This window comes from Pseudogymnoascus destructans, assembly GCF_001641265.1.
Source record: "Pseudogymnoascus destructans isolate 20631-21 unplaced genomic scaffold scaffold_10, whole genome shotgun sequence".
Classification (NCBI taxonomy): domain Eukaryota; kingdom Fungi; phylum Ascomycota; class Leotiomycetes; order Thelebolales; family Thelebolaceae; genus Pseudogymnoascus; species Pseudogymnoascus destructans.
The window spans coordinates 1,157,880-1,179,850 of NW_020167529.1; the positions used below are offsets into that span (position 1 = coordinate 1,157,880).

The window sequence follows — 21,971 nt, forward strand, 5'->3', positions numbered from 1 at the left end:
ACACTTATTATAACCCAGCTTAAATTCGTGCTTCTGCTTCGCAGATCTCCCTTCTATGTACACCACCATGCCATCCATATACTCCGCACCTAAATCTTCGTAAACCCCCAAGCAGGAGGCTGCAACCAATTCCTCTCATCATACACCGCATCCCCCTCAATAGCATGGAAAGTATATATAATCCTCCCCTTCCCACTCGTATTCCTCTCACTCTTATGCAATAAATTCCCATGAATCAGCACCAGCGACCCCGCCTTCACTTCACCCATAACATACTCCTCCTCTTCGCCCTCCTTCGCCCCCCCCCGGCCAGCGGGGAATTTCGGTCCCTCATTCTCAACAAACTCCGTCCCACTCCCATCCCCCTTCCTCACAAATCTCTTTCCAACAGGCGCCCACTTATGACTGCCGGGTAAAAACGAAAGACACCCATTCTCCCTCGTCGCATCCTCAAGCGCATACCAAAACCCGAGCGCCGACGGCGGCGACGTATAAAGGAACGTGCTATCCTGGTGTGGTGGCACCGCGGCACCGATCTCGGGTTGTTTGCAGATCACCATTGATTGGAGGACTTGCGGGGATGAGAGGCCGAGGGAGCGCGCGATGGTGGAGGGGGGGGTGGTGGGGTGGGTGAGGAGGGAGACGAAGGGGGGGGAGAGGGTGTGCAGGGAGTGACCGATTTTGTTGATTGCGCGGTGTTTGGGGTATTGGAGGGTGCCGGTGGGGGAGAAGGCGTCTGGTGAGGTTAGAGGGGTTGTTTGGATGGCGGGTTGGTGGGATAAAAAGGGGAGAAAGTGGGGGAAAGTATGCCTGGGTAATGCGGGGGGGGATTGGACAATGAGAACTCACCCTCTTCGAAGAAGAAACGGATCTTATCCCCGCTCTCCAGGAAATAGTCGTCGCCCACGTGCTCCACGCCCTCACCCTCTCCGGTCGAGAAGCGGGTCATGGGGTGATCCTCAATGGAGAAGTTCTCGAGGAGGCTGTGCGTCTCAGCGAGGAGAGCGGCTACGGTTTGGGAGTCGAGGGCGTTGGGGATGATGAGGTAGCCATCGCGGTGGAAGGCTTCGATTTGGGTGGGAGTGAGGTTTGGAGCGGACATGATAATGGTGCGTGGGGTAGGTTAGGGGTTGATGGGTGGGGTTTATGCTGGGAGACTGGGAGACGCGTGAGTAAAGGAACGTGAATATTGGGACAGGGAAGTGTATATGATTCCTACCAGTTGCGAGTATAATTAAAGGGTATATCTTGAATATTGATACTGTAGTGAGTGAGTGAGTGAGAGATAGTTAGTTGATGCTCTATCAACAATAACAGCGGGGTCAAAATGCAGTCGGATAAGATAAGATACGTACCCACACCCGATCGAACCTTCCTTCCTTGGGGGTGTTAGACGTGGTTAGCGAGCTCTTCCCTATCACATAGCTCATATGGCCGAGTGGTCTAAGGCGATGGTTTTAAGAAATTCTTCTGAAACACCATTATCGAAAGATGCGTGAGTTCGAACCTCACTGTGAGCAACTTCAAATCATTTTTTCATTTTGCTATTTTGATATATTTTGGTTTTTATCTTTTTATCTTTTTATCTTTTTATCTTTTTGCTATTCGCTCTGGCGTGCCGTGGAAGGGTTTAAAGTCGAGAGTTCTTTCCCGCGTCGCTTTTGCGGCGGGAAGAGGGGAAGAGGGGACCACTCCCACCAGGGTCCTCGTCATCATCAACAAATAAGTTAAGCTCGCGACATCAACAGCATCAGTTTCAGAGCTCCCCTTTTTCTGGCGCCTAAACCCCTATTTTCATTTTCACTTTTGTGCTCATTCTTGGATTCTATTATCTGCAGCGTTGCGATTACTACCAGCCATGTCTATTACCATCGAGTCCGTCCTAGCTGCGTCGCCAGCTACAACGCGCGGCCAGCCCACACAGCTGTCTGCCTGTCCAAAAGGCGAGCGCATAGCTTATGCCGTTAGTTTCACCACCCCCATAGAATTCCTACAATCGCCCGTATCTGATGTCTACTAGTCTGGGAAATCAATCTTCCTGAGGAGCATCGACAACCCCGAAGTCAGCAAGCAGTACACCAGCCATACCGTCCAGACGACCGTTGCGCGCTTCTCGCCCAGCGGATACTACGTTGCCAGTGGTGATGCCTCGGGTTTGGTGCGTGTATGGGATGCGGTGGAGGCGGTCAATACCAAGGGCGAATACCCGATTATATCTGGGCGCATCAACGACATTGCGTGGGACGGCGACTCGCAGCGCATAATAGCTGTTGGAGATGGCCGCGAGCGCTTTGGACACTGCATTACGGCTGATAGCGGAAACTCCGTGGGAGAAATCAGCGGGCATTCGTCTATCATTAACAGTGTTTCGATCAGGCAGCAACGACCTCTGCGAGCGGCTACTGCGAGTGACGATATGAGCATGGTTTTCTTGCACGGAGCCCCGTTCAAATTCAATTCCAAGGTCGGAGCGCTGCACAAGGGGTATGTCTATGGCGTTGCATTCTCGCCCGATGGAAGCACTCTAGTCTCTGTCGGTGCCGATAGGAGAATACAACTTTACGATGGCAAGACAGGAGAGGCCACAAAGCAGATTGGCGAGGGCGAGCACAAGGGTTCTATCTTCGGTGTGTCGTGGTCCAAGGACTCAAAGCGATTTGTTACCTGCAGCGCGGATCAAACCGTCAAAGTCTGGGACGCAGAGTCAGGAAAGAATGTGCAGACGTGGCGCTTTGGTGGAGAAGGCAACGTTAGCATCCCAGACCATCAAGTCGGTGTTGTCTGGCCAGCTGGACGAAGTGATGGTTTAATCATCAGCATTAACCTAAACGGTGACCTTAGCTACCTCACCGAAGGCTCCGACAAGCCGCTCAAGGTTGTGCAAGGTCACAACCGCAGCATCACAGCCATCGGTGTTAGCGACAAGACACTTTGGACAGGCAGCTTCGAAGGCCGTGTATGCACATGGGATATCGCCTCCGGCAAAGGTCTCGCAGTCCGCGGCCAAACACACACCAACCAAGTAACCGGCTTCACGAACACACCCGACCGAACCTACACCATTGGATGGGACGACAACCTCCGCATTGTAGACGAGCCGACGCAGACCTTTGTCGGCGAAAGCACAAAGCTCGATGCCCAGCCAAACGGCATCGCCTCCGCCTCCGGCATCCTCTACATCGCCACCACGACCGGCGTCGACGTCTTTTCCAAGGACAAGCTTGTCCACCAGCACGCGACCAAGGATTTCACACCCACCGCCATCGCGGCATCCAAGGACCTCCTCGCCGTAAGCGACGATGCGAACAGCTTCCACATCTTCACTGTCTCCAGCTCCGGCACCCTGACCCCCTCCACCGTCCTCTCGAAATCAACAGCGAAGGTAACAGCGCTCTCCTTCTCCCCCTCCGGCGCGCTTCTCGCTGCGGGTAACTCGTCGGGCAAGATTGTTGTCTACGATACGGCGACATGGGAGGTGGCTACGGATCGCTGGTCGGCGCACACGGCGCGTATTCAGAGTATCGCGTGGAATGCGGCGGGGACGCATGCCGTTAGTGGGGGGCTGGATACGAATGTACATGTTTGGAGTTTGGGGCAGCCTGGGAAGAGGGTTAAGGCGGCGAATGCGCATAAGGATGGTGTGAATGGGGTGGTGTGGGCTGGGGAGGGGAAGGTTGCTAGTGTGGGCGGGGATGCGGCGGTGAAGTTGTGGAAGGTTGAGGGGTTAGCGTAGATAGGCAGGTGAAAATGGGGCTTTGGTGTAAATGAGTAGGGCGAATAGGGGTATATGAAGCGTAGCATTGGGAAGCTAGTTCGTGTTTTTGTATTGATCGTTTCTGATATTCTTTGCATCTAGTGGAATATCTAACGCCCGATTTGTGTCGTGGGTATCGTATTTTCTTACAGTAACCTCCAACGCCCGCCCACCTCTTTATCAACAATCCTCCCATCCCGAATCCCAAACCTCGGCCAAGCTGCCTGCTCCCAGTAAAACCATCCTGGTTTACAAGAACCTTATTCGAGCCCCACCCCTACTCCATTCACCTCGCCTTCTCCTTCGACGGCACCTTCGTCCCCATCCTCCTCCGCACAGGCTGATAGAAATCATTGAAATTCATCACAACCCCCAGGAACCGCATATCCACATCAGGCTGATACGCCAGATCCCCCAACAACGCACTCAGCTTCGCTCTAAACTGCCCTCCCAGCGCCTTCAACCGCTCCTGTAGCGTGGGCAACAACTCGTCCTCGCCGCCCGCACTGTGAAGTCCCGGAATCGCGCCGGGTACAGGCGTGCTGCTCAGACTGTCGTGGGCGAGGTGTTTGGGCCCGCGCCGTGTTGTGGCGGGGGTGGGTAGGACCTCGTCGTCGGACATGTCCATGCGCGAGTTCACGCGAATGGACGCTTCCTGGCGACGCGTGAACTCAGCTACGTTCCAGCTATACAGCCCGTCCACAGCGTCGCGGTAGGCGAGCATAATGCGCAACAGGTCACCGAGCTGCATCATGAACGTACTCGGAGCGTCGTCAGAGTGACCGCGCTTTTTGGCGCCGAGGAGGCCTTTGTGCGTGATCGCGTTGAGGTAATCTGTGTGTGAGCGAATGATGTCGTCAAGTGTGCAGCCTTCTTTGTGGATAGCTGTCTGTAGCTCGTCCCATGAGGACTCGATAACTTCGAAGAGGATGTAGTATTGGAGTTGTCCGATGAAGTGGATCATTTCTGCGACGACGCCGCGGGTGGACTTCCAGGTTTCGCCGACGCTGGTGTCGACGCCTTGGAGGACGCCGCGAGCGCCGGTCATGCATTTGCGCCATGTGGTGGAGAGGACGAATTCGACGCGCTTGATGCGCCAGAGGAAGTTAAAGACTTTGAGGTATTGGCGGTTGCCCCATTCTGTCACGACTACGTCGACTGGAGCATCGATCTTGTACTCGAGTGTGAAACAGTCCCAGCCAATGTCTCCATGCGACAGCTGAAGCATTCTCGCGTCCAGTCTCCTCAGAACCTCTGGCGAGTCATACTGCGCATTGGAGCCCCTGATTGCGTGCTCAAGCTGTGCTGTCAGAGTATGACGGTATTGGGCGCCGGCAGGTCTATCCAGATTGGCCGATAATGATTCCATCAGCAGGGCTATGAAATCGCCTTGGCCGAGAAGGATGTAGTTTTTCAGTGCCTTGAGATGCTCAAACAATTGGAATTTGTCCGCCATAAGGTGAATCAACCTAGCCATTGTTGTCTTATATGCCTCGTCGATCCAGGTCTCCAGTGTCTCCGTATCGCCATATCGAAGCTCTTTCGAAGCGGCTTTTGAGTATTCCTCGACCCATAAAGAGTCGCCACAGCCATGCCGGATGAAATTAAGCGATTTCCCAATCAGGAAGACTTTTTGCGCAAAGTCTTCCGTAATGATGCTCGGTATCATATCATCATCGAGCTTATATTTATCTTCCCAGACACTGCTTGCGCCGCCTCGACTTCGCCCATCCTCTGCGGTGTTAACGACGTTTGGATCTTGCTCCGAGACGAAGAATTCATGGTACGGGTCCGATAATTCGCCGTCGTAAATCCATTGTCGTAACATATCGTAAAATGGTCGCGTCACATGCGTTAGGAGCCTCTCAGCAAACGCCCCAACCAAAGGGTCTCCGTGAGAGGAAGAGAATCCATGGATGAGCGATATCAGTTGCCCACCTCGTCGGTTCCTTGACTCCTCCGCGATGAGACTGAGAAGCCGTAGTCCCATGGTTGCTTCACGCGTCCAGACCACGCATCTCTTTAACGTGACTCCGGCTTTACCGATTCCACCTCTAGGCTCATTTTCGTCTAGAGACGATAAAGCTCGTCTTATTTGCCCCTCTAACGTCGCCACTAGCCCCAGATAAGACCGTAATTCTCCCGCGACTGCTGCGCGCAGACTTTGGCCAAGGAGCCCGCACTCGGTGGACGCGACGAATTCCGTCAGGCCCCTATATAGCAGCGACGGTTCTGCAAGAGTGTGTAGTATAGATATTATAGGCGGCGGGAGCGAATTGGGTAATTTGAGAACTGACGTCGAGGGGAACGCCAGAGTCGTTGACGTGAGCCCTTGCAGTGTGAACGGGAGGTCTCGTAACAGAGTTGTCTCCGACGGGCTAATCTCAACATAGTTGTCCGCCAGCATCAAGGTCTTTGGGGGGTGTGGCTTGCCCTGATCTGGTATATTTTTTGTGGCGGCTGCTTCTGCTTCCCTTGGGCCTCGCTGGTTCCCATCTCGTACGGGGAGGTTGCGTACTCCCTGGGGCGCAAACGCCTCATCGTACACCTTCTCTTCTCTCCGTGGGCCATTGCGTAACGACGATCCTGCCCGCACGCCCTCAAGCAGTCTTCGATCCTCCCTTAATGCGCTGCTTAGCTGCCTGGATTGGTCCGATAGTGGCGGCTCTGGCTCGTCGGAGTCCGCCAGCTGGTAAAGCAGGTATAGGATCGCCCATTTCTGGTTCAGCACAGGCTGGATGAGCAGTCGAGAGTATAAATTCGAAAACTTCAGCGCCTTGTCCGGAGGATTATTCTTAATCAGCTTCTTTTTTATTAGATCCCCCGCATGGTTTACTATAGCACATTAGTGGAGTTTCAGATAAGCAACGACGCGGGCGGCTCACAATCTGCGACCACGGCAGGCGCGGTACGGCTTTCGAGGATGCTGGAACCGAGCTCATATGCATTCTCTTGCCTCTCATCAAAAGTATCGTCGTCTTCTCCGGGTAGGCGCCGAATGAATTGCTGAACTAGGCCAGAGAGCGCACTGCGGACGCGAGCTTCCCGCTCCTCCTGAGCCATCCTCGCATTTCCCCAGGCAACAAAAATATTAGACTGTACGTCGCTCAGAATGTATGCAGTGACAAATTGATATTCACAATAAGTAAATTCTTTCAATGTTGTTCTGAGAACTTTCCGGAATGCTCTCCGTTGTGATGTCTGTTAGTCCTGTCACTTCAAATGGTCCCGCACCAAGCGAGGTTAGACGCGACGGACAACGCGAACGGCGTTTTGGCGCCTGACATCGCAGGTTCACATCAGACGGCCTCCACCCAGAGCCTCACCCTGGTACTCTACCAACACCGCAAGAAACAATCCCATCACCCACGACCACACAACAACCCATTAGCTCTTCTAAATACCCTCGCTGGATAGCCCCAGCCTCGACCTGTCTAATGCGCCCATAACCGCACCAATCCCCCAGCTCCAGGCCACACACGCGCTTCTCGCGCCGGGCGCGCCCCCAGGCGCCTCACCACCCAGCCATGCCCGACATCGATCCTGCGGCCCTGAGCAGGCCGTCGCTCACATCCTCCACCCCAATTCTTCCTCCGAAGAGCCTAAGCATTGTGCCTCCCTCCGCGCCAAAAATCTCAAAGTCAAACCATGTGCCCCCGCGCATCGATCTTGAGCCGTTGTACACCGCGCTCAAAGCGGCCGTGGGCGAGAATTGGGCCACATACAAAGAGGCTGTCAGCCTCTTCGTGATGGGTAAGTCGCCCATATGTCCCCGGCATAATTACAACCAGACAAGATCTAACACTAACCCCAGGGCAATACAACCAAGCCGAGCTCTCAGCCAAGATTGACTGGTTCCTTACCGTCCCCGGCACTGACAGCGAGCATTTGCACAACCAGCTCGTAGCCGCTATCTATGGCAACGTCACGCGTGAAATGCCAGACCTTGGCGTCGCAGCCTGGGTCAGCGCGAACGATAAACCTACGCCAGGCGCAGGCGCAAAGCCTATCACAGGGGACGCAGCCGAGCAGCGGCTTAAGGCCGAGGTGATGAGTCTCCCGAATCGTGACAGGCGGAGGTTAAAGGATTTGAAACTTGAAGTATGAACTTCCCCCCCAAAACCCCCTTACTCTCGATCACAGTTCTAACGTCACTCAGTCGGACGGCCCCGACCCCTACACGACCCTCCTCTCCAAATCGCGAAACCCACTACCGACACCCTCTGCACCCACGACCCCTTCCACCTCCCTTAGCAAAACAAATTGGTCTCTCGAAATCCGCAAACGCTTCCCCCCTCCCCTCGCCGCCGAATCCGGCGAGTTCCCCGACGCCTCCACCATTGAGGCTCGGATGCTCCCTCTCTGCTTCGAAGCCGGGCTCGTGGGCGGCCACGCCGCGGACGCAAGCCCATTTATGGCCGTCGCGGCCGAGACATTCGTTAAGCAGTTCCTGGCCTCGGTGTTTGGACGCACGCGAGCCGATGGGCCGGGCAGTGGTGGTGGTGGTTGGGTGAGCACAAGGCGGTATCGGAGGGCGTTGGAGCGCGAGGAGGAACGCTGGGCGAGAGGGGAGGTGGTCAGGGATAAGAGTGGGCTCTTGCCGGTGGAGGCGAAGGCTGCGAGCGAGAGAGGCGCATTGGGAATGGCGGATTTGAGGGTTGCGTTGGAGATGGGCGATTGTGGTGTGGGACAGATGCCGGTGGTGATGGAGATGATTAGGTATGGGTTCCAGGAGGGAGAGGTGGAGCGATGGCAGAGTGGGACGGGGATTGGAGAAGGGAAGGTGGGTGCGGTTGGAGCAGCCGCCCCAGATGCAGATCTTGAGATGGCGGACGCCGACGCGGAGGACGCACTGAACGGCTGGGGCTGGGAAGGTGCTGGCTCCGACGATCGCGCTGACCTCAATTCGCTGCTTGATTCGTGTCTCGCGAGCGGGTCGTGAGTGAGGAGACGCTTCACAGCGCCACCGGGCGTTTAACACAATTTCCCTCGCTCTCCTTTCGCGCCTGTATCTACAGGTCGCTCAGCCACCTGGGATGCAGACTCAGCGCGCCGCGGACGATTACATGGAGTATATATTTGCGGAGGCCCGCGCCGCGCTGGTACCACCCATCCGCCTGATCAACACGCATCATGCATATCCCAGCGTCGTTATCTGACTGGAGAGTACGGGTGGCTATACGTGGGATGGGTTCAGGAGCACATCGTTACGGCGGATTCAGGCTGTGATGCCGGATCTCAAGATTATTATTCGCCAGTTCTACCGGGTGTTTGTACAATACAATGGGACTATGCACGCGTGCTTGCAGACCATCACAGATGGAGGCATATTATACCCTCGCGGCTTGGAATATGGGAGTTAGAGCCAGGGCTGGAGTTGGGGTTTTTTTGGGAGAGAACAGCATCACTTAGCATAGCGTCGACATGTCTGTTCGTCCATGGCACAGAGAGGAGGGTTTGAGAGGGCAAATATGTAGATAGAGGGATAATAATTAATTAAAGTTGTCCACTTTAAATGGGTAGAAATTTCCGAAGCCCCTGAATGCAGTTATTTTACATAGCTTATAAATTTAAAAAAATATTATTGAAAATATTTTGCCACATTACTTCTATAGATTTATACTTGAGACAGTACCGGCACTAGAACTGTAAAATGACAACATCATTATAATTTCTAAGCGCGGTACCTATTTAATATCCCAATACCGAGCAGCAATAAGCATTGCGCCTAAACTCATATTCACCGCCATCAAGAAATTAACTTCGTTATTGTCGAGAATAGCCCACCCTGACTCAGCTACCCTCGTCGGATGGGACTCATCTACTTTTGGCCGAGCAGGCACGCTCTTCTTCCCCTCATGGCCAAACAGGGCTGCTCTAACATCTGCCGTCTTTTTGTAGTGCACGCTCTTTGGGTCTGCCTTGGAGACAAGTACCTTCTTGCCGCCCTCACCCTCAACTATGCGGCCCGTCCGCGTGTCCTTGACACTCTGTTGGAAGAGTCCGCCAAGGACACTGTCCAGAACGCTACCCAGCGCACCCCAGATCGTAAGGTACATTGCGAGATATTTCTTCTCCTCCCAGCCCCATCCCGTGCCACCTTCAAGGCTGGACAGTGTATTGCCAAAGGGCCCTTGTTGCGCAGGGCAAAACGGAATAAAGAAAAGGGCGCTGACAACAACGATCAACGAGCCGAGGAAGCCGGCAAATAATCCCCACAGTGTCACCCCGCCGTTTGTTCCCCTGGGCACCCGTCGGAGAGTCGGCGATGTAATAAGGCGGGGATCCTGCGTAGCCAGTATCCCGAGCTCAGAGGAGAATGTATCAGCTGCGACAGCGGCGTAGTTTGCAATTATGCCAATGGGGATGACGTCCTGGAGCGTCCGGCCCCATCCATAGCAGGCCTCTGGTTCGCGGGATAAAGTATAGGCGTGGAGGAGAGAGAGGACGGTGGCTACCAGCGAGTTGGCGAGGACTACACGAAAGGTCAGCACTGATAATAGAGGGCATGATTGGAAGCTTCCAACATACCTTGCACATATGTCCGAGGCCCTTCCCCGCCGGCACCGCCAGTGGCTTGGATGGTGAGCTTCTCCTTTGCCTCTTTCTTAACCTATCAACATAATTAGGCCATATACGCTTGCTGAAATGTAGTGGACATACCTTGGTGACTTTTGTGCCAGCTAAGAAAAACACAATAAGAAGCACAAACGGTAGATTCCATGGGTGGACCGCGTGCGCAATAGCTGTCAAGACAGCGACGACAATGCCCGCTGGTGTCAACGATTTATGCGAATAAGCTCTGTACGCAACAAGAACCGTCACCGGTACCGCATATATGGCCTTCATATTGGGCTATCGAATTCTACAGCTCTTGGAGCTAAGAAGTGATGGTGCTCAAACATGGAAATAGGCCAGGCACAGAAATACCTGGCATCGATTACGCTGGAAGAGTTGAGTGACGTGAGATTACGCTTTTAGGCTAACTTAGCGTTGAGCTACTGTAATACCCCACAACCACGCTAACGCACCATCTTCCTTCCCGTGTTTTTTGAGAGACGTTCAGTAGCGTACAACTTGGCAAGAAAGACCTACTTTGAATTACATTATATAACTTTCAATCTATATAATGATGACAATTGTTCCTTCCTATGTATTAAAAAGAGATGTCCCACAGAATCTGCATACAAATGTTTATCTCGTCTGAATTTTAAGAAGCAGTGCAGCAAACTTGGCTTCAGGTTCTTTGATATCACTCTGCCACATCTCTATCAGCTTCTTCATGCTTTCAACCTCCTTGTCCTTCTGGTTCAAAGTTTTCAAAGTTTTCAAAGCTTCGAGTGCCATATTAAATGCTTGCACCCCACTTTTCAAATTAGCCCTGCTGCAGTACCCCGTCCCAAGCCAGATCCAAGCCTCGGCCACAAGCTTCTTGTTGAGCTGCTTCCCAGCGCACGTCATGGCATTTTGTGCTACCTCGACGAGGCCTCTCATGTCTCCCTTCTGGTATAATTCTTCGGCGTCGAGGAGATGGATTGTTGCGCCAATATTGTTCATGGTAGCCTCCCAAGTTTCTTTGGATGAGTCCTGTGGCGGGTCGAATGTCGACGGCGCACTCTCCGTTTCCTTTGATGGGCCAGCTACTAAGAGTTTGGCAGCCTTTTTCAAGCTCTTTATTTTCTTAGCTCGTTGTGCCGCCAGCGCGTGCGCATCAGTTAACTTGGTTTGGAGAATCGCAAGTCCTCTTTAGCTATTCCTTCCTTTTCTTGAGTTATGAATTGGTAATGATTGATGATTTGTTGGACTAGTACTGTGGGAGCTTCTTTTTTTTCTTTGTACAGAGATTCCCACATGTCGAGGGCAATTTCCTGACGCTCATATCAGTAGTGTAAATACGCTGCGTTTCATATGGTGAGTGAACCTTACCCCTTGTCTTTTATCTTGAGGCATTTTTGCCTGTGATCTTGCCCCTGAGTAGGGCTATCAATAGATCAATTTATATCACCAATGTTCATATATCCCACGATACAGTCGGTGCGGCCCGTTGCAGATATGCTCCTATTTTAACGAGTGAAAAAGTGCCGATAAATTGCCCCAATAAGATTAATATAAGTAGTATATATTTCGAAATATAAGATTCAGAGTTGAAAATTAAATGATGTAAGTAACGAGATGGGCAGCGCTCTGTTGTAGCTTATACTGAGTGGGGGGTTCGTGTTCCTATAACCCCCTTTGTCTGTTGGTGACCCTGGAACTGGCCGAAAGCAGCATCATGAAAAGACAAAGGGATATCGCATTATTTTAAACCGATACAAATTTATATAGCAACGGGCTTTGTTTGATTTGTGAAGAACACAGAATCGAGATCATGCTACTGTTATCTTATTATTGCACATCAGGGTGAGACCCAGCTCATTCCTTGGCTCCGGCAAATCTTACAAAGGAGACTATCGATGTAGCTGGCTTTGTTGATAATCCGACGGAGACATTTGTATAGTTTAAGAATTAACACAGCCGATGTTGCTGAGAATCGAACAGAAGCATACCGAACGTCCAGAAAGATAGAACCATAGCCACCGATCCTTTAAAATAAAAGAAAACTTCGCCTCCAAAGAAAATTACCCTTCCACATTCCAACTCCTCAAAATCTATATTCCCGGATCCAAACCAGGTGACTACAAACAAGAAACCTATCAGATTACAAGCTATGGGCCTTGGCGGAGACAATATGCGCTGCAATGCGACTACAAAGGGATTTCGATATCTTCTGACAAAGGCAAAGCCCATTGACGAAAGACAAAGATTGCAGCTCAAGAATGCTGAAGAAGAAATCGCACGCATACCCGCGGTGGTGTACTTCGCCGAATACGGGTTGCACTGTGATGAGGCGGATAAACGACGTTCAATCAGGCGTGGGCGTACTTATGAAGAGGACGAATAAGAAATAAGTGGCATAAATGCTTCAAATTATCAACTATCCCTTCTTCTGGAGCTATTTCGTGGATATTTTAGCAATGATAATCATCTGGCTGCAGATCTACCATCATCACCTCGGTGTACGTCCTTGATATAGCCGCCCTCGACTGGGAAACAATATACTCTTCCGGCAACCTGACATCGCTCTCCTGCTTCCCCATCATGAGATCCGCAATGTATTTAGCGCTCAGACTAGTAGTTGGCATGCCATGACCCGTGAAGCCGGCGCAAACAAATAGACCCTCCCCACCTCCCATCGCAGTAGGGACCTCACCACACCAAGGCCTGCCATCTCGACTGAAACCCATTATACCTATCCACTCATAAGAGGCTTTGAGCTCTGTATTGTTATTGTCCAGATCAAGCTCGTTGTTCAGCTCGGTTTGCAAGTAGTGAGCAACTGCCTCGTCAATAGTCGTGTCATCCGCGGCACCCATGCCTAAAATGGTGGCTTGGCCACGGCCACCGCCAAACATGAGTTCGCCTCCGGATAACTTCCCATCCACTTCGCAGAAAGGCCGCTGTACCAGGTAGTCGTCCTGGTTGGAGTTCTGGCTCTTATTTCCAAGGAATCCATATGAGTTCGTGTAGCTTAGAGGTTTTCCGGTACGGGGTGATATGGAAGGAGGGGGTATTAAGGAGCTCATCTGTCCCCTGACAGGAACTATGAGGTCCCCAAAGTGTGGTAGTAAATGCGATGTATAGGCATTCGTAGCCAATAGGACTTTGTTTGCGGTAACCATTCCTCTATCGGTATGGACTATCCATCTACCGTCTGCAAGGCTTTGGATGTGCGTTACAGGCGTCTTGGTTTGGAGATTGAAAGATACTTCAGGTGATGAGCTAGTTCTTTCAAGTAGCTGCTCGAGCATCCAGGCTACCAGCTTATATGGCCAGAGGCTCGCAGCAGGTTTCTGCACCAAAGCGCCAAGTGATGCGCTTCCTAACCTAACGTCTTTCAACGAAGGGTTTGTATCGCCAGGGTGAATGGGCGTCATCAGCTTGCCTAACTCAGGGTCAAGTTTTGCTGATGCCTCGGAATCAGAGATTGCCATGTCGAACATCGCCTTGGAATAAAATGATTTGCAGCCTTCGACAGTCTCCCAGTCACAAGGAATATTATTTTCCTTGATGAACGACTTCAAAAAGGTATAATTATCCAGCTCGAAGCGAGAGATATGGGGGGGCTGGCCGAATAATTTCGGCTGGCAGTGGCCTCCATTCTGGTAGATATTAGAAGTTGTACATAATAATATGCTGCATAGAACAGAAGGGTCACATATTCCCAAGCAGTAACTGCCCAAGATGTACAGTAATGGATGATAGGAGAATGATGCAAAGACAGTAGGAATGTGGCTTTTGGGATAGTTTTTTCCGCACGAATCATTCGTCGGCTGCGAAACCATCCACGAACCGGTGTGGCATTACGGCGCAGAGACAAAGAGAACCTACCCTTCCAGTGGCACCCCAGCAAGCTTCTCTAGCCTCAAGCATCAAGACGTTCTGCGCGTTACCACGCGTTCCACCCAGCTCATCATCCTGAGCATCTTGTAGCAGACGCCATGCTGCAAAAGCACCCACGATACCGCTTCCAACAATCACCACATCCACAACAGGTGGCAGGTCCTTGGTTGTTCGGTGGTTAAGGAGAATCTTTGACGGTTCCTTGTGCCAATATGACGCTGTGGATTCTGGTGTAGGCAGAGGGGCACAACCCTCGTGTTCCGTTTGTGTCATGGTATGCTGGTATTGGGAGTCAGTGAGCGGGAATGTCATTGGGAGAGTGTTGATGATGTTGGTCATTCTGTAGCAGGGATGCGTGCACAGATGCTGCTAACCCAGTCTTGCCGCCCTTGTTGGGACATGATAGTGGAACGTCACGTTACGTATGATTTTCTTTCCTAAAAGTGGAAGACATACTTTGTAGATCACTTAACCAAAGCATACCTCAGATCTCACTTGTCCGCCATACAAAGGAAACGGTAGCATTGTCTGCTGAAGATTTTCTGCGATAAAACACTGGCACGGCAGGTGAAGACGTCTACATACGTACAGCACAGTACCACCCACCGGGGACTGTGTATCGACACTTCAAAGCTTCAGTTTCTCCCCTAATCGAACACATTATAATAAGGATACGTCGCAAATAGCCCGTAATAAGCCCGATGCACTGCGGAGAAAGAGAGATTTTATATGTCTACCCCGAAAGACTGTATTCATTTAACTCCCGAGAAGTCCATTTACTACGTAATCTACACCCTGCGTTTTGATCGGCACAAGTGGATAATATTGACCAATCAAACGCTATTTTCACCCAACGGGAATGTTTAAGACCCTGGAAATATATGTTCTAGCGTGTCCTGAATACCCAAGCCCTTTCGAGAATCGACATACTCGTGTCGCGGCTCTCTCCCATTAAACTTTCTAGCCTCTTTTTAAGAACCAGAGAAGAAAGTTGCCGCGCTACAAACCCGTATGATTTTAACACAAGCGGCGGCGACCAAGATTCCCCGCTCAAATCTCAATGTTTGACCCTTGTACAACTGTCACAGTGGCAAGCCTTCTTGTGCAAACGATGTGCGTCCTTTGGAAGACCTAGATCTTCAGCCAGGTTCTTCATAACCCTGTCTTGATGCACTGGGAATCACAGTTTTCTGGGCAGTTAATTCAGTTTAGTTCGATCCTGTCATCCATATCCGTTGGCATGAATTTGCTCTCTTGAGCCTGACCGTCAACGCCCGACACCCGACACCGCACGTGTTTGATGTCAGTACAGGATGACATGCTGCATCGTCACTCTGTGAATGCATGTCGGCAAACATATGATTGTCCCCAACATCATCATGCTAACTAAGAGTTGTATAATATGGTTCTGAGAGGATCTGGCGCACTTGCCGCGATTTTCAGGGTTTGAATCAGCATTTGTGTCTGCACGTAGATCACTGCCGTGCGACTACCGTCCATAAAGCACCTAGCTATGCTCGCAAGCCATTTAGCCATTTCATAGAGCCTTGTGTTGGATGTTCCAATCAGCTCCATCGACGGCGAGGTCCCGCTGTGCCGTGACATCTGTCGCTGCACTGCCAGGGTAATGTTCGTGCCATATAGGTTGCACATTGACTCCTTCATCAATGCAGGAGGCCTAGTTTGTCGGCCATGGCGTCTATCGCTGCATGTCATCTCTCTCATCACTTCACCACTCGTACTGTGTGGTACGGTCTCTGTCCTCCAACCGCAGGGATCCAAAAATGATGTCTTTGCGTTAATATTGGCAAGGGGTAAGACAAGCAGTGATCCCCGGCTCTGGGGACAGGTTCCCAGGTGCATATAAATACCTGCAAGGTAACTGGGACCCTTCCCACCACGAGCTCCATCGGCGGCTATCTCAGTGCTGATGTCTGGTCCAGATATATATCAGAACCAAGAAAACCTTAATCCCAGAACTGGGGAATAATATTTAGTCGGGTGCTATGACTTTTCCCGAAGCCATCCGATCTGCAGGGTCCAACACCCAACGTTGTTGGTCGGGCCGAAAAACTGCATGGTTAATTCTTAAATAGCTCCATCCAACAAGTCATATATCACTTTATTGTGCTCCGCCTGGCAGATCGCACAAGGTAGATCCCCCCGATCGCAGCACCCGCGGAGGAAGGTCGCCACTCCCTTCCCGCTTTCTAGTACGAGTAACAATAGGTCCGGGGAAGAAGGCCTGGAGAACCGGAAGATGCCCCGAACCCTGCTCTTGCGGCACGGGCTTATTGATAGTTTGTAATGTTTCGTTTTGATCATGTCTATAATGTCTATCATATCTAACTTGAATAACTAAAAACGGCTCGAGAGGCCCTCACCTAGCATTTATATAAAATTTATTTTAGTAAAAGTAACCAAGGTGTTTTTATTCGCGGCCCATAAGGGTTACACCTCAACTTTCTCGCCGAGACCTAGGTCCTTTGGAATAGTGTAGTTCTCGTGATTGTACCCCAGCATCTCCAGCAGTCCCCATGAGAGAGACCAGAACAATCTTCTTTCGTGCGTGGATATGCACATGTCCACTATGCATCACACAAACTGGTTGGAATGAGCAGCCAAAAGAAAACAATGCAAGCTGCCAGGGAGTATGGTTGGAGGACCATACTGCAAGTCGAAGTATGGGGCTGTTTGATGTTCTGGACGAAGGCTGCGTCTTCTCAGCTCTCGTTGTATGCCGTCGTCGTTTTCGATGAGATGCATATAGTGAGTATTGGAGGACATGCCTATGGTTACCCAATGGGTCCCACCCATATCATGAAGACCCAGGATTTTTTCTATAAAGAGCCAGGCTTGGAACTCTAATCTCCGTTCTTATCTTTATCATTTCCATCACTTCATCCAATACTCCTCCACGTTATAGAATATTCCTTCTCTCCTCATCAAATCTCAAGTCAGCACATACTTCTTTGTTGAAAAGTGGCTTTCACTCACCAACTATAATCATTCCCATTAGTGAGTATTGAACATGAACTTGCCACAGACCACCACTTCTTACAGGTAATAGGAGTACAAGATCCGAATCTCGATCTCACTAGCTCGCCACCTGCAGCTTCTGAACGCCACCGGACACACTGCCTTGTGCTGTGCAACCACATTTATTCTCATCCTTAACCAGAAGGAAGCTTCGAGTACAGCGTAAGTCTCCTTTAGCTTTCCATGCTCCCTCCACTGCTCTCTTGTTGCACAGCAACCCCGTGAATGAGCACTCACCTCTCGCAACCACCCGAACTCCATCTCTCTCCTCTCCCCTCTAAGCGGCCCAGCTCATGACCAAGCTCCCCAAACTCTGATAACCTCCATACTAAAACAAAGTCAATGCAGTCCCTCGCCATTATCCATAATGTGTGACTACGAACAATTCCTCTTCACCTGCGGCCATAGCCCCATCCGCCGCTCATCATACTGCCATACAGCTCGCGTGGACGATCTACATCAGTGCTTCAGCGTCAAGGTCCTCAAGCGCGTCTGGCAGCAAGCCGGGATCTGCCCAAACTGCCGGACCCAAGCAGAATCGGGGGCACGCCAAGAACTACCCGCGAACAGGGGTTGACTGACAGGAACTGGCGCTGGCCTTGGGTGTCGAGATCGGGATGTTACGGAGGGTAGATGGTTGACCGGCCATGGTTATGCCTGGCCATCGTAATGAGATCGAGTCGTTTCGGGAGGAGCGTATTTTCGTTTTCAAAGGAAGGGCCGTAAAGCTGCACCATCCTGCAAAATACCCTGCTGTTTAGTGTTCTTGATATGCAGCAGTCTGTGCTGGGTGGATCGTAATGTCTAGTTTGGTTTGTCAGTGTGCACACGTCAATATTGTTAGTTATAAGTCCGTTTTTGATCACATTCGCATATTACACAACTTTTATGACAGTGTGTCAAGTGCATGGTGCTTTCCGAAGCTGGATGGGAATGTTACAACCGTCGGACGACGCGGACCGGTGAGGGAGTGGAGAGTGCAGCACAGCACGAGGTGTCGCCGCATTATCACATGTGAGGTCTTCGTGAGGGTGCCATGCAATTGGGAATGTCCTTCTAAATTTTTCGAAATCACCGCTATAACAGCTTCTCAAGAGATCTAAGTTCCTCCACTGGCCCCTCGGCTACCTGCACCAGGCCAAATTAACAAAAGTGAAACGTCAGAAACGATGCTCAGAGACATAGTGAGAATGGTGAGAGGCAGAAATGCGGGATATGGTGCAACGTCAGTCTCCCCGGTTTCCCCCGTAATCAAATGCCATGGCAAAGGCCTGTGTCGGGAGGTTATGTAACACAGATCTAGGGATCGGTGATGCAAAAGTCTCGAAAAGCCGGGGATAGGAACCTGAAACTCCAGAGATCCTTGCATGTCGGGAACTGGGGTATCAGTCGCAAGTAGGCGTCGGAATGTGACAACATGGCGTTTCGGACCGAGCAAGCGTTGTAAGCGTTGCCGCCAAATCAGAGCGACGGATCAAAATTTGTCGCGCCAGCGACTTTGCCGACAATGTTGTAGCGCTTACTGAAGAAGGTGTACCAATCGTTCAGCACGCCCTTCTCTTTGTCGTCCAGATCGAACCACTCGGGAGAGACGTCGGACGCCTTGGTGGAGGTTTTCGCGAGGGCCCGGGATGCATCGTGGCCGGAGAAGACTGCAGTGGAATAAATTAGCAACGTAGGAAGCCGGGGCGCATACTTTGGAAGTTGTAAAAGTGCGAAGGGGGCTGCGTACCGCTATAGGAACCGCCTGGGAGGTAAGGCTCTTTGCCGTTCACATCAAAAACGACACTCTGATGTTGTTAGAAACCGAGGACATAAGGAGGGAGAAGCAATATACTTTGATAGCAACGTAACACGGGTAGCCGTCAGTTCCTATTGCATTGTTACCAGCGGCAACTGACTTACGAAGCGCGGGGTATCTTACCATTGCACTTTGAAAGATGTTCTACGGTTATGGGGTCATCCTTTGGAGGATTGAGAATGACGGGCTCCTTTGGCTCGAATTTTCCAGACATTGTTGGTTATGCTGTTATACGAAGGTTGTATATTGATTTGAAGGCAAGGAAGGAGCCAACGCGACGTTTCGATATCACAAGTCCGAGGCCAGAGTGGCGAAAGGTGGGGGTTGTTCGATCAGACAGATAAGATATGCCATTTTGGTAGCCTCATATATCAGGCGATAATAGCTATGGGTAGATTGGACAATTGTGTACTAGTGAAGCTCATAGGCGTCAATTCATCCAGCTGAAGCTTTTGCGATAGCTATCCAGCATTGAGATTCGGATACTACCACATACGATGATCGCATCGGGGATTAGAGGGCTTGCCAGGCCATGCTTGTCGACTACGAGATGTTTGCGCCAGCTCCCCGTACGAAGTGCACCAAGAGCAACCATACAAGATGTACTCCGGCAAAGGCGATTCCAAAGTAGCCAGGGCTCAGCCTATGGAGCCGCGAAAAAGCTATTCAAGGCCAATCCGTACTCTGTCAGCCTCGCTACCGTGTTGTATGGCCTCATTCGATCTAATGTTAAGGACTTCGCTGATTAGACAACAGTATTCTATGCGGCGCTGGCGGCCTCATGTACGCGAACTATTTCTATAACTCATACATAATTGGAGCCTTCCACAACTTCCCGGAACCGGTAGCTAAAGAGCTACGGAAGGCGCTATATTTTACAAACCAAGACCTCAAACCACACCAAGCGATTAAATTCTACAAAAAGACACTTCGGGTCGCGGAAGATATTGGCATGGACCCCTTCTCCGACGAGATCCTCGGTGTGAAATTCCAGCTAGCAGCATTCATGGAGAAGATCCAGAAATATCTAAAGGCAATCCAGGTTCTCGAGATCGTCCGGAACGATTGTTTGCAGTGGATAGAGGAATTTGGAGACAAACCCGAGAATGCTGGCAAAAGGACGAGGGTTTTGGGAAAGACAATTGGGATTAGTGTGAAGCTGGGCGAGCTTTATTCTGGGGAGTATGTCAAAGAGCCAGAATTGGCCGAGGAGAAGTTGGTTTGGGCTGTTGAAGCGACATTAAAGGAGCTACAGAGGAGACAAAAAGAAGGTATCAAGCCAGACGAAGGCGAGTGGCTTAACGCTGAACAAATAGGGGGATCATTGGAAGGTATGTTGATTGAAGGTTGAAAGCTAAGATCTCTGTTGACACTTTGCAGCTCTTGGGAATTACTATGAGAGCAGAGACCATCATTATCTCTCCTCGCCACTTTTCTTACAGGCAATCAACATGTCTCCGCCAAAGTCGTGCCATACGGCTATCTTAAGTAACAACACCCTTTCTCCCCCAGCTATAGTTCTCGACTGACTATTTCGTAGTGAACAACCTTTCTATATCCGTTGCTCAGCAAGACCCCCCAACAACTCCAGGTCAAGCCCCTGTGTCCCGGCCAACCCTGGTAGCAAATGCCCGAGCCTGGGCCGTCAAGGCTATCGATATAGCCACAAATATTGCTCCGCCAGAAAGGACAGAGGAGTGTGATCTAGCCTGTGCCGTTGCAACCCACAATCTTGCCGAGTTCGCCGAAATGGACGGGGATATTGCAGCTGCAAGGCTCAAGTATGAAGAGGCGAGATCCTTGTCAAAGGTGATAGGGTTCAAGGAAGGTGTTTCCAATGCGGAGACCGCGCTCAGGAGGTTATCCGAGAAATAGGCAACTTAGTCACTTGTATTCAAGGACTATGGCCTGGCCTAGCTGTGATACGTGGCCTAATTCATGGAACATCTTAGCCAGGTCTATTGGAAGCGACTTATAACGAATCTAGCTAAGTGCATGGAGTTAGTTTGCACGGGCGCTAGGGAAGCGGTGCGGTTGAGCAGGACCACGAGCTAGTTGTTGCCAGCGAAGCGTGCACGCACGGCATTGTTTGGCCAAGGCTGGAATGAGGTGTGACGCAGGGAGCTGCTGTGATAATATTACCTTGGAACCTCTACCCTCCTTTATGTAGGTCTGATATAACATAGGATGTAAAAATAACCTAGTCACAAGTGAGTCGCCTACACAAGCTCACCACTGATGTTTTCTTAGCATCGTACGAAATTATATAGAACAAGCCCTATTAGGGCTTAGCTACCTAATCTACTCCTTTGGAGTTAGGCCCCTACTGTCTTATTAGTGAGTTAGGGCTAGGCGCTACCTTGTACGAGTAGTCTTGTAGCATAATAGCGGCCTTAGGCTATAAGCCCCCCTTAGCAGTTTTAGGCAGCCTAGTGTAACATACATAAGGATAAGGTTGACTTGATAGAGGAGGCAGGGGATTAAACATAAAGGCTTTCTAAGTAACACATTATAGTATTGTAAAGAATACTATAAGGGAATACTATCTACTTATATAGTGGTGTCATGCCTTATAGAGCTGACTTCTAAATGATAGAAGACACAGAGGTTTCTTGCGTAAGGTTGACTTGACAGAGGAGGCAGGGGATTAAACACAAGGGCTTTCCAAGTAACACGTTACAGTATTGTAAAGAATACTATATTGAGTTGGGCACGAAGCTCCTATCTAAGGAAATACTATCTACTTATATAGTGGCGTCGTGCCAAAGGGATATCCGTGGATAACATGGATAACATAATATCCATGATATCCAATGTTATCCATCAGCTGATATTCCGTGGATCCCTGTGGATAACATGGATAACATAATATCCAAGATATCCAATGTTATCCATCACATTGTAAGGACACAGGGCACCCAGCTCACAGTAATAGCA

General features: G+C 50.7%; 9 protein-coding genes across 9 annotated transcripts; 3 read left to right on the forward strand and 6 right to left on the reverse strand.

Moving 5' to 3' along the window:
• Positions 1–13: 13 nt before the first annotated feature.
• Positions 14–1,335, reverse strand: VC83_06324 (uncharacterized protein). Its single transcript, XM_024469926.1, has 3 exons — positions 1,220–1,335; positions 850–1,157; positions 14–736 (listed from the first exon to the last, which is right to left on the reverse strand). Exons 2-3 carry the CDS (start codon positions 1,100–1,102, stop codon positions 90–92), a joined length of 900 nt encoding a protein of 299 aa, XP_024324102.1. The 5' UTR covers positions 1,103–1,157; positions 1,220–1,335; the 3' UTR covers positions 14–89.
• AIP1 (WD40 repeat-like protein) lies at positions 1,313–3,918 on the forward strand. Its single transcript, XM_024469927.1, has 2 exons — positions 1,313–1,963; positions 2,021–3,918. Exons 1-2 carry the CDS (start codon positions 1,859–1,861, stop codon positions 3,731–3,733), a joined length of 1,818 nt encoding a protein of 605 aa, XP_024324100.1. The 5' UTR covers positions 1,313–1,858; the 3' UTR covers positions 3,734–3,918.
• SPC98 (Microtubule-nucleating Tub4p (gamma-tubulin) complex component) lies at positions 3,919–6,972 on the reverse strand. Its single transcript, XM_024469928.1, has 2 exons — positions 6,640–6,972; positions 3,919–6,589 (listed from the first exon to the last, which is right to left on the reverse strand). The coding sequence occupies exons 1-2, from the start codon at positions 6,815–6,817 to the stop codon at positions 4,041–4,043; spliced, it is 2,727 nt and encodes a 908-aa protein (XP_024324101.1). The 5' UTR covers positions 6,818–6,972; the 3' UTR covers positions 3,919–4,040.
• Positions 6,973–7,089: 117 nt separating this feature from the next.
• HFI1 (transcriptional coactivator hfi1/ADA1) lies at positions 7,090–9,274 on the forward strand. The gene is made up of 3 exons (XM_024469929.1): positions 7,090–7,507; positions 7,569–7,855; positions 7,914–9,274. The coding sequence occupies exons 1-3, from the start codon at positions 7,282–7,284 to the stop codon at positions 8,694–8,696; spliced, it is 1,296 nt and encodes a 431-aa protein (XP_024324287.1). The 5' UTR covers positions 7,090–7,281; the 3' UTR covers positions 8,697–9,274.
• Positions 9,275–9,305: 31 nt separating this feature from the next.
• On the reverse strand, positions 9,306–10,689 carry VC83_06329 (uncharacterized protein). The gene is made up of 3 exons (XM_024469930.1): positions 10,418–10,689; positions 10,286–10,367; positions 9,306–10,229 (listed from the first exon to the last, which is right to left on the reverse strand). Exons 1-3 carry the CDS (start codon positions 10,601–10,603, stop codon positions 9,442–9,444), a joined length of 1,056 nt encoding a protein of 351 aa, XP_024324288.1. The 5' UTR covers positions 10,604–10,689; the 3' UTR covers positions 9,306–9,441.
• Positions 10,690–10,948: 259 nt separating this feature from the next.
• VC83_06330 (uncharacterized protein) lies at positions 10,949–11,704 on the reverse strand (the record flags this gene model as incomplete). Its single annotated transcript, XM_024469931.1, has 3 exons — positions 10,949–11,498; positions 11,594–11,622; positions 11,681–11,704. 3 exons carry the CDS (start codon positions 11,702–11,704, stop codon positions 10,949–10,951), a joined length of 603 nt encoding a protein of 200 aa, XP_024324138.1.
• Positions 11,705–12,360: 656 nt separating this feature from the next.
• VC83_06331 (uncharacterized protein) lies at positions 12,361–15,020 on the reverse strand. Its single transcript, XM_024469932.1, has 2 exons — positions 14,183–15,020; positions 12,361–13,953 (listed from the first exon to the last, which is right to left on the reverse strand). Exons 1-2 carry the CDS (start codon positions 14,531–14,533, stop codon positions 12,763–12,765), a joined length of 1,542 nt encoding a protein of 513 aa, XP_024324137.1. The 5' UTR covers positions 14,534–15,020; the 3' UTR covers positions 12,361–12,762.
• A 3,674-nt stretch (positions 15,021–18,694) lies between these two features.
• Positions 18,695–19,248, reverse strand: VC83_06332 (uncharacterized protein; the record flags this gene model as incomplete). Its single annotated transcript, XM_024469933.1, has 4 exons — positions 18,695–18,885; positions 18,930–19,023; positions 19,071–19,105; positions 19,158–19,248. The coding sequence occupies 4 exons, from the start codon at positions 19,246–19,248 to the stop codon at positions 18,695–18,697; spliced, it is 411 nt and encodes a 136-aa protein (XP_024324140.1).
• A 219-nt stretch (positions 19,249–19,467) lies between these two features.
• VC83_06333 (uncharacterized protein) lies at positions 19,468–21,341 on the forward strand. The gene is made up of 4 exons (XM_024469934.1): positions 19,468–19,740; positions 19,791–20,365; positions 20,415–20,522; positions 20,575–21,341. Exons 1-4 carry the CDS (start codon positions 19,532–19,534, stop codon positions 20,907–20,909), a joined length of 1,227 nt encoding a protein of 408 aa, XP_024324139.1. The 5' UTR covers positions 19,468–19,531; the 3' UTR covers positions 20,910–21,341.
• The last annotated feature ends 630 nt before the right edge of the window (positions 21,342–21,971 follow it).